This window comes from Cetorhinus maximus, chromosome 16 (assembly GCF_964194155.1).
Source record: "Cetorhinus maximus chromosome 16, sCetMax3.hap1.1, whole genome shotgun sequence".
NCBI lineage: Eukaryota > Metazoa > Chordata > Chondrichthyes > Lamniformes > Cetorhinidae > Cetorhinus > Cetorhinus maximus.
Genome location: NC_135894.1, coordinates 30,354,592 through 30,370,331, shown reverse-complemented (window position 1 = coordinate 30,370,331; position 15,740 = coordinate 30,354,592). Strand labels below are relative to the sequence as shown.

General features: G+C 41.5%; 1 protein-coding gene across 2 annotated transcripts in view; it reads left to right on the top strand.

The window, feature by feature from the left end:
• The window catches only part of vwa8 (von Willebrand factor A domain containing 8), a 414,855-nt gene that overhangs the window by 241,197 nt on the left and 157,918 nt on the right, over positions 1 to 15,740 (top strand). For both annotated transcript variants that reach the window (XM_078559607.1, XM_078559606.1), the window contains 3 exons: positions 3,436 to 3,587; positions 11,697 to 11,799; positions 13,147 to 13,285. In XM_078559607.1, the coding sequence (XP_078415733.1) occupies positions 3,436 to 3,587; positions 11,697 to 11,799; positions 13,147 to 13,285 (394 nt within the window). The remainder of the gene's footprint in view (positions 1 to 3,435; positions 3,588 to 11,696; positions 11,800 to 13,146; positions 13,286 to 15,740) is intronic.

The following is a 15,740-nucleotide window of genomic DNA, read 5'->3' as shown; positions in this document are numbered from 1 at the left end:
GACATCCAACATCAACCTGCACTTGGAAAAAATAACTTGCACAATCCCTGGTATGGAGCATTGCGCAGTATGGGTGCAAGAGCTGGATCCTCAGTAACACTGATGAGAAGAGGATTACAGCTTTTGAAGTATTACTTTGGCAAAGGGCCCTTAATAATTAGCTGGACAGAGCAAAGAACCAATGAATTTGTCCGCAGGAAAATCAGAATCTCAACACCTCTTAGACTTTCAGCTGAAGTGAAGAAGCGAAAATTGAGAAAGTCTGACCACAGGAAAAGATGGGGCGTCTGGTGTTGGCGAAAGTAGAAGATGAAACATCAGGAAAGAACATGCAGGTTGGAGAAGGACTGGATAGGTGGACAACATCAGAAGCTGAAAGCACAGTGAACAGAGGTGCGTATGGCCCCTCATAGACTATGGCTAATTATGGGTGGATGGATGCTTTAGTTGTACAGAGTCTTATTTAGACCCCACCTGGAGTACTGTATTCAGTTTCGAGCTGGGACATCAAGTAAGATATATTGTATTGGAAGAGGTGCAGCGTAGATTCACCAGACTGATACTGGGGCTTAGGTTGTTAAATTATGAGGGCAGGTTGCATAAGCTTGGCTTGTATTCCTTTGAATTTATAATATTAAAGAATGGTCTGATCAAAGTGTTTAAAATTTTAAAGGATTTTTTGATAGGGTATATAGGGGGAAACTATATCTTCCTGTGCGAGGGTCTAAAACAAGGAAGCAGAACCTTAACATTGGCCAATTAGGTGGGAAATCAGGAAGCATTTTTTGTCCACACTTGAGGGTTCATGAAATTTGGAACTCTGTCTCTAAAAAGGCTGTGGATGCTGGGTTAATTGGAACCATTCCTTCACTATTGTTGGGTCAAAATCCTGGAACTCCCTCCCTAACAGCACCGTGGGTGTACCTACACCACATGGACTGCAACAGTTCAAGAAGGCAGCTCACTAGCAACTTCTCAAGAGTAATTTGAGATAGGCAATAAATGGTGGCCTAGCCAGCGGCACTCACATTCCACGAATGAATAAAAAATGCGCATTTAGTATAGAAGAACATCATGAGGCATTTCACAGTGGCATAAGTTAAAAGATGGTTGGTCAAGGTTGTAGGTTTTAAGGAATCTCTCCTGCCATCTAATGTTCTACTTAGGTATCAATTATGGCTTAGTGGCAGCTTTCTCGACCCTATTAAAAAAAACAATGGGTTGAAGCTCTGGAGAATGGAGAACATAGTGGAGGCTGACATTTTAGCACAGTGCTGAGACAGTGTTGGAGATGCAGTCTTTTGGATGAGATGTTTAGCCATCGCAGGTGGCTTCAAAGATCCCTTGGCACTATTTCTTGATGTCCTACTCTATATTGATTTCTTTAAAAAAAATAAATAAATTTTGTTAGGAGTAGGAGTAATTTGTAATGTTTCTGCAAAGGCTTTGAGATGCGAATAAACTGTGTAGGTTTTTGTTTTTTAACTTAACAAAATACTTTAATTTGCCTCCCTAAACCTCTATCTCATTTTTGTCCCTTAAGACACTTCATAAAGCTTACCTCTTTAACAAAGCTTTGGTCACGTGCTAACATCTCTTTACGTTACTCAGTATCATATTTTGTTTTATAATACTTCTGTGAAACATCTTGAGGTGTTTTAGATTATCACCCACATCATTCATGAGACATCAATATTGCTGTGCCATTATTAATTCACATTTCCAGCAATTTGTGCCGCAATTATAATGCAATCTGAAGAGTGAGAGAAACGGTTCAACATTAGAGGTGCGATATAAATACAAGTTATTGTTGTTTTATGTCAGTTTTACCAGCTGAAACTATGACCACAATTTCGAGCAGTAGGTTTTAACTGCAAACAGAATTAAACAACTGCTCAACATGTGAGGCTCTTTAGTAACTTCAAGTACAGAAGTTATGTTTTTTTCTAAGTTGAAATGTTCAAAGTGATGTTTGTGTGCCTTCATCTGCAAACTTAATTAAAATACTAAGCAAGAAAGAACTTGCATCTATACAGCACCTTAATGTACTCTCAGGATATTCCCCAGGTCTTATAGAAATTAACAACTTCTTTAAAATGCCGTCACTTTTGTTACATGGCAGGCAAGTTAGTGAGTTAGAAAGTTTCACAAACAATGAATGGGATAAATGACAAATTAATGTTGGTATTGCTGTTGGAAGGAGGAATTTTGACCAGGCTACCAGAAATTCCCTTATGCATCTTCGTATGATGCTGTGGGATCTTTTGCATACACCCGAGATGGTTAATGTCTTATCCAGAGACAGCATCTCTGACAAATGCAGCACTCCTTGAGCACTGCACTGAAGTGGCAGCCTAGATTATACACTCAAATCCTTTGGATTTTGAGACACCTGACTTTCAGACTCAGCGGTGAGAGTGCTACCAATGAGCAAAGCCAATACTATTGCATATCTGGACCATGTTGAAATTCGGTGCTGTTGGCAAATGCTTTGTCCAATGTGTTGGCCCAGAAGTTGCTGCAGTGGCACTTCACATGATGAACGACATGAATTGAACTTTCTCTCACTTTTCAGATTGCACTATAATTGCGCCACAAATTTCTGGAAATGTGAATTAATAATGGCACAACAATATTGATGCCTCATGAATGTTGTGCCTGATAACCCAGCTTTATAACCAATGATAAAAGATAGAAAAAGAAACAGACGGAATGACAGAGACAGAAATGGAATGACTTAGAGTCAGACTAGATGAAATAAAAAGAGGGTTATAAAGAGAGTGGATTAAGAGAGAAGAAAGTAAAAAAGAAACTGAAAGGAATGGTAAGAAAAAAAACGACCAGAAGGGGACATTGTAAACCTGTTGTGTTGAGAAATTGCTTTTTTACTTCTTGATAAGTTAATGAGTGAATGTCAGGATAGGTATGTGACATGTGCAAACATTCTTGCTCATATACTCTTCCCCAAAATTATTTTCTGAAAGGAGCCTTTCTAGTTTGCATTTCTGAGTTGTGGGAGCTGTTAGTTTGTCATCCTCACAGCAATTTTAAGGCTGTTGTATAATTGGTTTAGATCTGAATAATGTTAGCAAGATATTTTATGCGCACTACATCTCAACAGAGTCCCTATTGGCAGAGCTACCATTGAACCATTTTGTACTAAGCACTATTTTCATGTACATAACACTTAATATTATAATGGGTAGTAAATGCTTCTAATTTTAAGCACAGTAGTGATTGTCTCACCAAAAAAATCAACGAGCAGTTAATTAAAATGTGCATCTGATTTCCTGAAATAATACATATTTATTTCTCGGGAAATAATTGAAGTGACTGTATAAACTGAATTAAAGTTCAGAACTCACACAGGATGATGTATGAATGTGTCATTGGAAATTTTACAGGACTCTATTCTTGTGTTATGTCTCTCCACAGAAATTCCCTACTGAGGGACTCGCAAATGTGGTTCGGAATGTATTTGACTTTGATTCCTACAATGGCGAAATGCGTGAAATCCTGATCAACGCTCTGCACAAGCACGGGATACCAATAGGAGCCAAGCCTACTAATGTACAGTTGGCCAAGGAGTAAGCTCAATATGTTAACTTCTAAGTGAATGGAAAATGCCACCTTGCATTATTCATTGAGACTTACTGTATGCTGCTAATCAATTGTTGATTACTGAGGATTGAGCTTCAGATATTGAAACAAAATTTTATCGTAGCTCCACAGCAAGTGTTCAGTAATTTAATTTGAGAAACTTGAAAATCGTCTACAATAAAGGAAAATATTTGTTTCTTCACTGGACTTGTGTGTCTGTCCTTGTTTCAGAAGCTATTTCTTAAACCATCACACATTGCAATTTTTGGACATTTTGTCCATCATTTCATATAACTAAAAATGGAAGAAATGCTGACACTTTTAATGCATAGCACTATCTGGAGCCTAAAAAATGTAATTAATATTTTCTATTCTCTTGCAGAAATTCTGCAATCCACAAAGGGTTAACTGTCCCACCAGTGATAGTATAACTTATTTACCTTTCCCTCCGAATGTCTTACATATGTGACCCAGAATTTTACTTAAAATTCGCACACACGAATATATTTTATCACTACTAGAATTAAAAAGAGAAGAAACAAGTATTTTTCTTGAAATGGATGTGTTTATTTTCCTTTGGTAAATTTTGATGTAGGATATTTTCCTGTTGCTAGCAACTGTCTAGGATTTCCATTGAGGCTAGTAGGCTTGGATATCTGGTGTCCTGACGCTTGAAGCTGTCGAATGGTGAATTGAGTGGAGGCAGATAACCTAGTTTCTGCTGCATTCAGTGTTGATGAACTCTGTGGGGTGATAGTGGTGGAATGTCTGATATGCTATTTCCTTGTGTTGCTGACTACGGAGACCTGAGGCCTATGATGTGACCGGTGAGCTTGCCGCAACCCACGGTGATCAAGCTCAGAAGGTGCTAGAGCTTTTGTGCAAATTATCCACACTTAAATTAGCGGGAGAATGGGGCAGCCTTGGTGCTACACATCCTACAATGGGTGTAGCTGATGAGTGTCCTCTTCTTAAAAGCTGCTGAAAGGGAAGCTGAGTCATGATGATTTTGCTTGACTGGGAAGGGCTTTATTTTTCTCTAGGATCACCCAGTGTGCACTGCAAGCCCAAAATTGCCCCCTGCCACCATTGATTTGGCGCAAGAAAACCTGGCCCCTCAGGGCTTTTTCTTTATTCTGTCGTGGGATGTGAGCGTCACTAGTGAGGCCACCATTTGTTGCTAGTCCTTAATCACCCTTGAGAGGGTGGTGATGAGCCGCTTTCTTGAATCACTATTGTCACACCTATAGTGCTGTTAGAGAGGGAGTTCCTGGATTTTGACCCAGCAACAGTGAAGGAACAGCGATATATTTCCAAATCAGGATGTGTTACATGGAGGGAAACTTGCAGGTGGTGATGTTCCCATGTACCTGCTGCCTTTGTCCATCTAAGTGGCAGAAGTCGCAGGTTTGGAAGGTGCTGTCGAAAGAACCTTGGCGAGTTGCTTCAGTGTATCTTGTAGATGATTCACACTGTGTGCCGGTGATGGAGGGAGTGAATGTGAATTTACAGCACAGAAACAGGCCATTCAGCCCACTCCAGCCATTTGTTCACGCCAGTTTCCCGCCATCTTACTTCATCTCACCTTATATGTAAATTCTTCTATTCCTTTCTCCCTCATGTTACTATCTAGCTTCCCCCAAATACATCTATACTAATCATTTCAACCACTCCATGTAGTTGTAAGATCCGTGCTCTATGACCATTCTGTTGTGATATCCAAAGCTCCTTTGGCTCCAGAGTACTCTTGTTTCATTGAGCACTTTTGCCCGCCTGCGTTATATACAGCTGGTCAGACAAAGTGTCTTTGGGGAGAAGAATCTTGCATTTATAAAGAACCTTCCCACTTCTCACAATGTTTCGAAATGCTTTGCATTCAGTTCAAGTGAGATGCCAGAAGAACTTTCCTTCAAATAACACCATGGAATCTTTTACATCAGCTGGAGCAGGTAGACTGGGGCTTGTTTTATTATCCTATTTGAACGGTAACATTTCTGTATTCCCTCACTACTGGATTCCAAGTCTAAAATCCTATAGTGGGGCTTGAACCCACAATCATCAGACTTGAAGTTGCACCCACTGAACCAAGCCAGCAGGTTATTGTAAAATCAGCTTTAATAGGATGCCTTTGTGAGAAAGCCCTGAGATAGGGTTTACTTAAATAATTTCTCGACTATAAGTAGAACTCTGCACAACCTTTGAGTGAATTTCCCCTCCAAATAACAGGGCTTAACAAATAAATTAAACTGGTCTCAGCTATAAACTCTGTCGTTCCTCCTTACACAATGGGTCAAAGTCAGTGAGGCTTTGCTCCAAGTATGGAGTGTTGGTGGAACACAGGTAGGAGACCAAGCTATAGCTCTTTGGGCCAATTCATGTTCTCAGCTAACTAAGAGTCCACACCAGAGGCAGAAACTTGCACAATTTCTTCCTCGCAGCAACCTGTTGAGTTAACTGCACAGGTTATCTCAAACAGGTACACATACTGAGCAGACTGGTTCAGAAATTAACTTCCTGACTGCTTTCACTTCCAACTGCAACTTGTGCCCAGCAGGTTAATGAACCTGTCAGTGTGAAGAATGTGGCTTTTCATGAGCTTCTCTCAAAAAATGTATTTGGAACTGTTCAAATGAATGCATTTTGCTCAGGTAAGTACACCATCACCCTCCTCTCTCCCCAGATGTACACACAGGACTAGTAAACTCAATCTTTTTGCTTTGTATGCTGCTGTTCTTTTGGAACCTTTGAAATTTTAGTAGGCTCACCATCCCATGCTTCAAAACGGCACTTACACAAGCTAAAAAATGTACTTATTCTTCATTCAGGATCCAAGGGAGAGGAGTTGAGAAATTTGGTGCATGCAGTTGAGCTGGCTTCAGCATTGTTTATAAATGATGCACCATTCCATTTGAAAGAGCATTGGGCAGTCTTCCCAAAGTACATGCCCATTCAGACCAGGAGTTAGAACAGAGGCAAAGCAGCTCTGCTAGACTGCAAACACTTGACATAACTACTCACAAAGCTGCTTTAAAGACATTCTGTCAAGTCACACACACAAATTAACTGTGACTACAGATCTGTTTAACTCTGGCAGGGTAATTCTCTCATTGCCACTTGGTAAAATATCACTCATAGCCATGTCAGATTTCCTAAGTACGAGTTAGAATTTCTGGAACACACTCATTGTTATCCACACGGCCCTGCATACAGTTAACATTGTTCCACTTCTGCCATGTGCAGAACAGGGTAGAATGGTCAAGCTAATTTCCTAATTTACATTTTGCTGAGGATGAGGTAAAAGCACATGGTGCCAATGCCATCTAAAGTCAGAGGTAGCTGAACAAGTCAAGTAATTTATGGGAAGTAATTTCGAGAAAGCCATATCGAGTAAAAGATTGTGGCTAAGACAGATGTGGGTGATACTGTAGTTGAAAATAGTATCATGGCAGACTTGTTATAATTCTTCACAGTAGTGGAAGAGAATAAATTACCAGAGGTAACAAGGAAAATTAAAAATAAATCATGAGGATAAACATGCTAGATTGACTAAAAAATAAAAGATGCAATGGAGTGAGGCTGAAGATTGACAAATCCTCATGAGGCCATAAATAGGAGCAGCAGTAGGCCATACACCTTCCTTGAGCCTGTTCTGGCGATCATGGATGATCTTCTATCTCAACTCCGCTTCTTCTGACTATCCCCATATCCCTTAGGCCCAAAAATCTATTGATCTCTTTCTTGAATATACACAACAACTGAGCATCACAGTTCTCTGGTTTAATGAATTCCAAAGATTCACAACTCTCTGAATGAAGAAATATCTCCTCATCTGAGTCTGAAATGACCAACTGCTTATTCTAAAACTACGGACCCTAGTTCTAGACTCTCCAGTCAGGGGAGCCATCCTCTCAGCATCTACCCTGTGAAAGGAAAATCATGTTTAGCCAATTTATTGGAGTTTTTTTGAAGGAGTAACATGTGCAGTGGATAAAGGAGAGCCGGTAGACATACTGCACTTGGATTTCCAGAAGGCATTTGATAAGGTGCCACATCAAAGATTGTTACGGAAAATAAAAGCGCGTGGTGTAATGGGTAATATATTAGCATAGATAGAAGATTGGCTGGCCGGCAGAGAGCATGCATAAATGGGTCTTTTTCTGATTGGCAGGATGTAACAAGTGGAATACCACGGGTCTGTACTGGGGCCTCAACATTTTATGACTTACATCAATTACTTAGATGAGGGGAGTGAAGACATGGGAGCTAAATTCACAGATGACACAAAGGAAAGTATGTTATGAAGAGGACATGAGGAGGTTTCAGATGGGGGAGGCGGTGGCATAGTGGTATTGTCACTAGATTGGTAATCCAGAGACCCAGGGCAGATGGTAGAATTTGAATTCAATAAAAATATGGAATTAAAAGCCTAGTGATGACCATGAAACCATTGTCAATTGTTGTAAAATCCCATCTGGTTCAGGTTCACTAATGTTGTTTAGGGAAGGAAATCTGCTGCCCCTACCTGATCTGGCCTACATGTAACTCCAGACCCACATCAATGTGGTTCACTCTTAAATGCCCTCAAGGGCAATGAGATGGGCACTAAATGCTGGCCTAGCCAGCGATGACCACATCCCAAATACAAATAAGTTTTTAAAAAATTTATAGATAGTTTGAGTGAGTGGGCAAAGATCTGGCAAATGGAGTTTAATGTTGGAAAATGTGAAGTTGTTCACTTTGGCAGGATGAACAAAAAAGCAGAATATTAGTTAAATGGAGAACGGCTGCATAATTCTGAGGTGCAGAGGGATCTAGGTGTTCTAGTACATGAGTCATAAAAAGTTAGTATGCAGGTATAGCAAGTAATTAAGAAGGCTAATGGAATGCTATCCTTTATCACGAGGGATTGAACATAAAAGTAAGGATGTTATGCTTCAGCTAAACAGGGCATTGGTGAGACTGCACCTCAAATACTGTGTGCAGTTTTGGTCTCCTTATTTAAGGAAGGATGTAAATGCATTGGAGGCAGTTCAAAGGAAGTTTACTAGATTGATACTTTGAATGAGTGTGTTGTCTTATGAGGAAAGGTTGAACAGACCAGGCTTGTTTCCACTAGATTTAGAAGAATAAGGGGTGATTTGATTGAAGTATACAAGATCCTGAACGGCCTTGACAAGGTGGACGTCGAGAGGTTGTTTCCCCTTGTGGGTGAGTCCAGAACTAGGGGGCACAGTTTTAAAATTAGGGATCATCCTTTTAAGACAAAGACGAGGAGAAATTTTTTCTGAGGGTTGTGCAACTTTGGAATTCTCTGCCTCAGAAGGTGGTGGAGGCAGGGTCATTGAATATTTTTAAGGCAGAGGTAGATAGATTCTTGTTAGGCAAGGGAATCAAAGGTTATCGGATCAGATGGGAATGTGGAAATCGAAACACAAGAAGATAAGCCATAATCTTATTTGATGGCAGAGCAGACTCGAGGGGCCGAATGATCTACTCCTGTTCCTATTTCTTATGTTCTTAAACCCTCTCAGAATTTTATACATTTCAATGAGATCGCCTTTCATTCTTCTAAACTCCAGAGAATACATTTGCAGCAAGCCTTCCTTACTTTCATACTTCAACCCCATTGCAATAAAGGCTGACAGACTATTTTTCTTCCTAATTGCTTGCTGTATCTGCATGTAAATTTGCTGTGATTCATGAACAAGGACACCCAAGTCCCTCCGAAAACCAATATTAACTCATCTCTCATCTTTAAAAAAAAATATTCTGCTCTTTTATTCTTCCTATGAAAGAGAATAATTTGACACTTGACACATTATATCTCATCTGCCACCTTCCTACCCGCTTACCTAACCTGTCTGTATCCTTTTACAGCCTCTTTGCATCCTCCTCACAGCTTGCTTTCCTACCTAGCTCTATCATCACCAAATTTGGGTAGATTACACTCGGACCCCTCATCTAAGTCATTGATCTAGATTGTAAATAACTGAGGCACAAGCACAGATCCTTGCAATTTTCAACCTAGAGTCTTCAAAGAAGTAGGTGGAAAAAATGTATTGTTCTTCCAAAATGCTCATGATTCAAAAATAGCTCCTCAAATTGAAAAAATGTCAAGCATGCTCTATTATTAAGAAAAGTGAGAAATAAAACAAGAAATTAGGCAAACAAGGTTATTGATTCATGGTCAATTAATGAACCAGTAGGAGCTAGCAGAAGAGGTCTTGGACTGGATTTCAACCCTTGTCACCAAGGGAAAACGCAAGTATCTAAACCAATGCCCTGTCCAGTTCCCTATTTATCTTTCTTTAATAAACTAGATCAAAGTGTATCAAAAATTAATAATTGAGAGGAAAGCTACCAAAAATAAATTTTGATAGAAGTGGAAAGGGTTGTGTCTGTGGTCCTGTATGTCTTAACAGAGATACATGGCAAAAAATGATGCATTTGCAGCCCCAAAGCCTGTCACACTGTGATGTGAAGCACATATGGGACTGTCCGTGTTGGCAAAATATTAAATGCCTAGAATTTATTTCATTTATTGCAGGTGAATTGTTTTGTTTTTAAATTTAGTATGTGGCAGGTTAGAAATTGCTATCTGTGATTTTCTCATTACAATGCTTAACCTGCTTCTCTCTTTTCTATTTGACGGAGATTTTAACCTGACTGTTTAAGTAGCAGAGAGATTAATTTGGTATGAGCGTATTCAGTAATTTCCACTCTACAGTTTTATATCATAGATTTACAGCTATGAACACCTTGATTATGTTTCAAAACTCTCCACCATTAATATTTCATGCACCTTAATGCCGCTCTTCAGCTCACTCCCTACAGTCATTTATATCCCACCCAGTCTAATCCCAATCTCCTTGTTCCCCTTTAATAGTTTTCCTTTCCAAGCAACTAATTCCCTTTTAATGGCATTTATGGACTGGTGTTTTTCTGCATTTGTGTGCTTGCTCCTTGTGAGTTTTTGACCAATTCTGTTTACTGGGAGGAACAATGTGGGTAATAGAGTGGAGAAGTGGAAGATTACACTATTGAGGCATTGAATTCTGCATTTGAACTGTGAAAAGGCATTTTCTAACCTTCCTTTTAATTCTTTTTGAGACCATGTGAAATTTGTTCCCTCTTATTACCATCTCTATTTCTATCTAAGGGCCAATTTACCTAACCCCTGCTGACATTTATAATATAGAGGGAGTTGTCATAGGTGCAGCCTTTCAGATGAGATGTAAAACTGAGGCCATGCCTGTCCTCCCCGGGTGGATGCAAAAGCCCTGGACACTATTCAAAGGAGAGTGTCCTCAGTGTTATTATCAATATTGATTCTCAACTAATGCAACCAAAAACTGGTTATCTGCTCACTTGTCACATTGTATGGATGTGGGATCTTGCTATGCGTAAACCATTTTTCTACATTGCAACAGTTACTACATTTCAAAAACGCTTCAATGACTGTGAACCACTTTGGGCCACCCTGAAGTTGTGGAAGGCGCCCTTAATGTAAGTTCCTTATTCCCCTCCCTCCCACCTACCATCCCTCCTTCACACCCTCCCTCCATCCCTCCCGCATTCTCCAACCCTCCCTCCCACTGTCACTCCTACCCTGCTGCCCTCCCTCCTACCCGCCATCCCCCCACAACCTCCCTCCGTCCCTCCCACCACCTCCCTCATCCCACCCTCCGTCCTACCTTCCCTCCCACCAACCTCCTTCCCACCTTCCCAAAAACTCTCCTTCCTCCCTCCCCCCGCCTCCATCCCACTTGCTGTCCCACCCTCCCTCCACCCTTCTTCCCTCCTTCCTCCATCTCTCCCTCCTCCGTCCCTCCTCCCCTCCTCCTCCCCTCCTTCCTTTTCTCCCTCTCAGCCTCCCTCCATCCAACCCTCCCTCCTACCCTTGCTCCCACCATCCCTACTATCCTTGCTTCCTTCCTCCCACTCCATTAATATCTGTGTTTGTATCGTATATAGTGCCAATCCAACAATAGCTCTGCTGTGGTTTTGGCAGTGAACTCTTCTCTTTGTTGAACCTCTGAAGGGATGTCTTGGTATGCTGTGAAGCTACACTGCTCTAACTTGTAAACGTTTGACAGATTACCTTTGCCGGAGTGTAAATTCACCAGCCACTGGACTTTCAACCAACCGGAAAGCCGGAAGCTTCTTTGCCCTACAGAGTGTCAGCAGACAACCATAAAGGTTTGGTTCCCTTTATTTCTCCTGTATAACATGACAGTGTTTACATTTAGGTATCTATTTACAAGATTTATACTTCAAATAGAAAATCTATTTACTCTAGCAGGATGGCTAAAAACCAGGAGGCATAGATTTAAAGTAATTGGTCGAAGGAATAAAAGGGAGATGGGGGAATATTGTTTTCGCCCAAAGGGTAGTAAGGACCTAGACCTCACTGTCTGCAAAGGTGGTAGAGGCAGAAACTCTCCCCACATTTAAAAAGCACTTGGATGTCTACTCGAAGAGCCGTGGCCTGCAGAATTACAGTCTGATGATGAACCACTGGTAGATTTGGCATAGAGATCTCTTGGTAGTCTCTGAGTGATCTTAGTCCTCTGCTGCAACACTAGACTGTTTCATTCTATAAAGCAGCAACACCAACTAGCTGTTATTCTGAAATCTTTGCTGAACTCAGGGTTTGATTTAGCCACTTAACTGCGAATGTATACATTTCATTTCTGATGACGATGTAGCCATTCTGATGATTTTCATTTCCCAGTATGATACATGCTTCTCAAGATCAGGCCAGTGGCTGGTCCCCGCTCTCATGGTGCATTTGGTCTTGGGCATCTTCTTCAGGGCGGATTCCTCCTTCCGTTCTTGCACTAGTTTTTCACTAACACCAAACTCCCTCGCTGCAGCACAGCTAAGTTAGAAAATGTTACAACTTCTAGCTTAAAAGCAGCTTCATACTTCATTCTTTTTGATGGAGGGCCCATTTCTGTTTGTCATTCACATGCGAAGTCTGCTCTGTGTGGGCGTGTCTTAAACTCCCACGCATCATCTTCGCAACACAGTCCATATCGCCTGCTTGATCCCGTGCGCCGACTTATAAGGTGAATAAAACTGAGGTGAAAATTTCTGAGGTGAAAAATTGAGGCCAACTCCTAATGCTAGTATAACGTTTCGTAGCTGAAAAAGGATTTATACGCCCAAGAATAAGCCTAAACATGATTTTTGGCACTGAAAACAAGGGGTTGTCTTATATTTTGGGTCGACTAATACGCCACAACCTACAGTATGTCAAAAAGTGCAATGGTAATAATACTGACCCATGCGGGGGCGCCACGGTAAACATTCATCCATTTGGATAAACAACTATTCATCACTACTCTCTGCTTTCTGTCCCTTAGCCAATTGTATTTTGAAACCTTGAATTGTGTCAACTATAGAAATAACTTATCAATCAATCAAATGCAGCTGGTATTTTCAATGTGCTCATAAAGGAGATGTTTTACTAATGGATGCTGAATCAAATTGTAAGCGTGTTTAGCTTTAAATGGAATCTAACCATTTTTCTTCTGTTAATAGGGTCCTGTGTACTTGAGGGTCAAGGGATATCCCCTAGAACGACATGAGTCCAGGGGGCTCAGCTTCACAGAGCAACAAGCCCACTGGAGAATTCCCCTGAATGAAGTTAATATTGTTTGTGATGTTGCCACAGCCAAAGGTAATGCCCTCTCAATCACAGGCGTTTCCTCATTCAGGGGGCTACTCGCTTCTCTGAGCCACAATGATTCTTGTCATTAGTTTACAGATTTCTTTGTGAATTTCGAGGCTGCAAATGCTTTTCCTTTGCATCAAAATTGAAGATAGAAGGAATTGGTAAAGTTTTGCAGGCAGGCTGTTCCCCAGCAAACACACATTACAATTGACAAGTTAGCAATAAGAAAAGTGCAGCAGAACTAGAGTGCAGAGAGTCCAAGACTTGTGCAATCAGTTAGCAGGAAATGCTTTTGGTGTAAAAAGATTCACATGGCAGATGCAGTGTTTCTAGATGATTAGGAAGAAAGAATTACATTTATATAGAATCTTTCACAACCTCCAGATGTCCCAAAGTGCTTACAGGCAATGAAGTACTGTTGTAATGTTAGAAACATGGCCAAATAAATACTGTTGCTACAAGAGCAGGTCAGAGGCTAGGAATCCTGTGGCGAGTAACTCACCTCCTGACTCCCCAAAGCCTGTCCACCATCTACAAGACACAAGTCAGGAGTGTGATGGAATACCCTCCACTTGCCTGGATGAGTGCAGTTCCCACAACACTCAAGAAGCTTGACACCATCCAGGACAAAGCAGCCCGCTTGATTGGCACCCCTTCAACAAACATTCACTCCCTCCACCACCAATGAACCGTGGCAGCAGTGCGTACCATCTACGAGATGCACTGCAGGAACTAACCAAGCCTCCTTAGACAGCACCTTCCAAACCCACGACCACTACCATCTAGAAGGACAAGGGCAGCAGATAGATGGGGACACCACCACCTGGAAGTTCCCCTCCAAGTCACTCAGCAGCCTGACTTGGAAATATATCACCGCCCCTTCACTGTCACTGGTTCAAAATCCTGGAACTCCCTCCCTAACAGCACTGTGGGTGTACCTACACCACATGGACTGCAACGGTTCAAGAAGGCAGCTCACCACCACCTTCTCAAGGGCAATTAGGGATGGGCAATAAACGCTGGCCCAGCCAGCAAAGCCCACATCCCATAAATGAATAAAGAAGAAAAATGGCCAGTTTTTCTCAGACTCAGCTGAATCGAGCAGTCATCGGAAAATGACCTCAACATGTGTTCAGGTGAAATTAATTAAGTAAAGCTTTCGAGAGTTGAGAAACGAAGGTTGTTTGGAGAGGGGAAAGGAGATTTCTACCATTTCTTTACCATCGGCTTTTGTCATATTTCTGGCACAAATAGTGACAGAACACAGCTGGTCACTCACTGAATGTTTCAATCTGTTGGTTAACGTCAGCAGTGGAAAATATGTTGAGACATGGATCACTGCCAACAATGCCTGTCAACATACCAAAACCAGGTTAGGCTGAAAAGGGATATCTGAACGCCTCCTTAGTGAATTAATGCATTGCCTGGTGTGCGCTACAAAGTACAGGATAGTTCTTGGTTCCATTCCTGGTCTGCCAGGCAGCTCTTGGGTCCTACCCTGACCTCAGTATCGGTGAGAGACATATGGTCAGGTAGGCTCTACCATGGAGACAGAGCATCATCTCTGACATCAACTCACAGTCAACTACCCAGCTGGCATCTACAATTTGGACTCACCCAGAGAAAGTGGGAAATACAGTAGAGGGCATCAGGTGCGCGCACACATGCACTAGTTACAGCCTCCAGGAGAGCAAAGTTAGTGGGAACGATCCCAAGAATAAAATAATGACAAGTATTAAAGAAAAAGCTTGAACTTGTATAATGCCTTTCATACCTTCAGGACATCCCAAAGCACCTTACAACTAATTAAATCATTTTGAAGTGAAGTAATTGTTGTAATGTAGGAAACACAGCAGCCAGTTGCACACAGCAAGCTCCCACAAACTGCAATGTGATAAATGGCCAAATAAACTCTTGTTTGTGATGTTGGTTGAGGAATCAGTCAGGGCACTGGGGAGAGCTGCCTGCTCTTCTCTGAATTATACCATTAGCTTTTTTATGTCCACTGAGAGGGCATACGGAGCCTCGTTTTAATGTCTCATCTGAAGGCAGCTCCTCTGACAGTGCAGCTCTCCCTCAATACTGCACTGGAGAGCCGGACAGGTTTTTATGCCCAGGCCTCTGGAGTGGGACTTGAACTCGCAACCTTCTTATTCAGAGCCGAGAGTGCTACCACCTGAACCACAGTTGACACCAAGCTCACATTGCATATAGTCAATACACGTTCTGCTTTAATCTGGGAACAGTCAATTCACTAATACTGTGATTCTGTCACCACCTATCTCAATGTGAAATAGCTAGTTCAATGAATACATTTCATGTGGAGAAGCACAGCTACTCCTCCACCTGGCTGCTTTATACATGTGGCTAGACTGGGGAAGGGTCTCCAACCTCCTATACAGCATGTAGTCTAGAGAGTCGAGACAGGCTCATTTGTGACTTGGAGATGGGACAGGGCAGA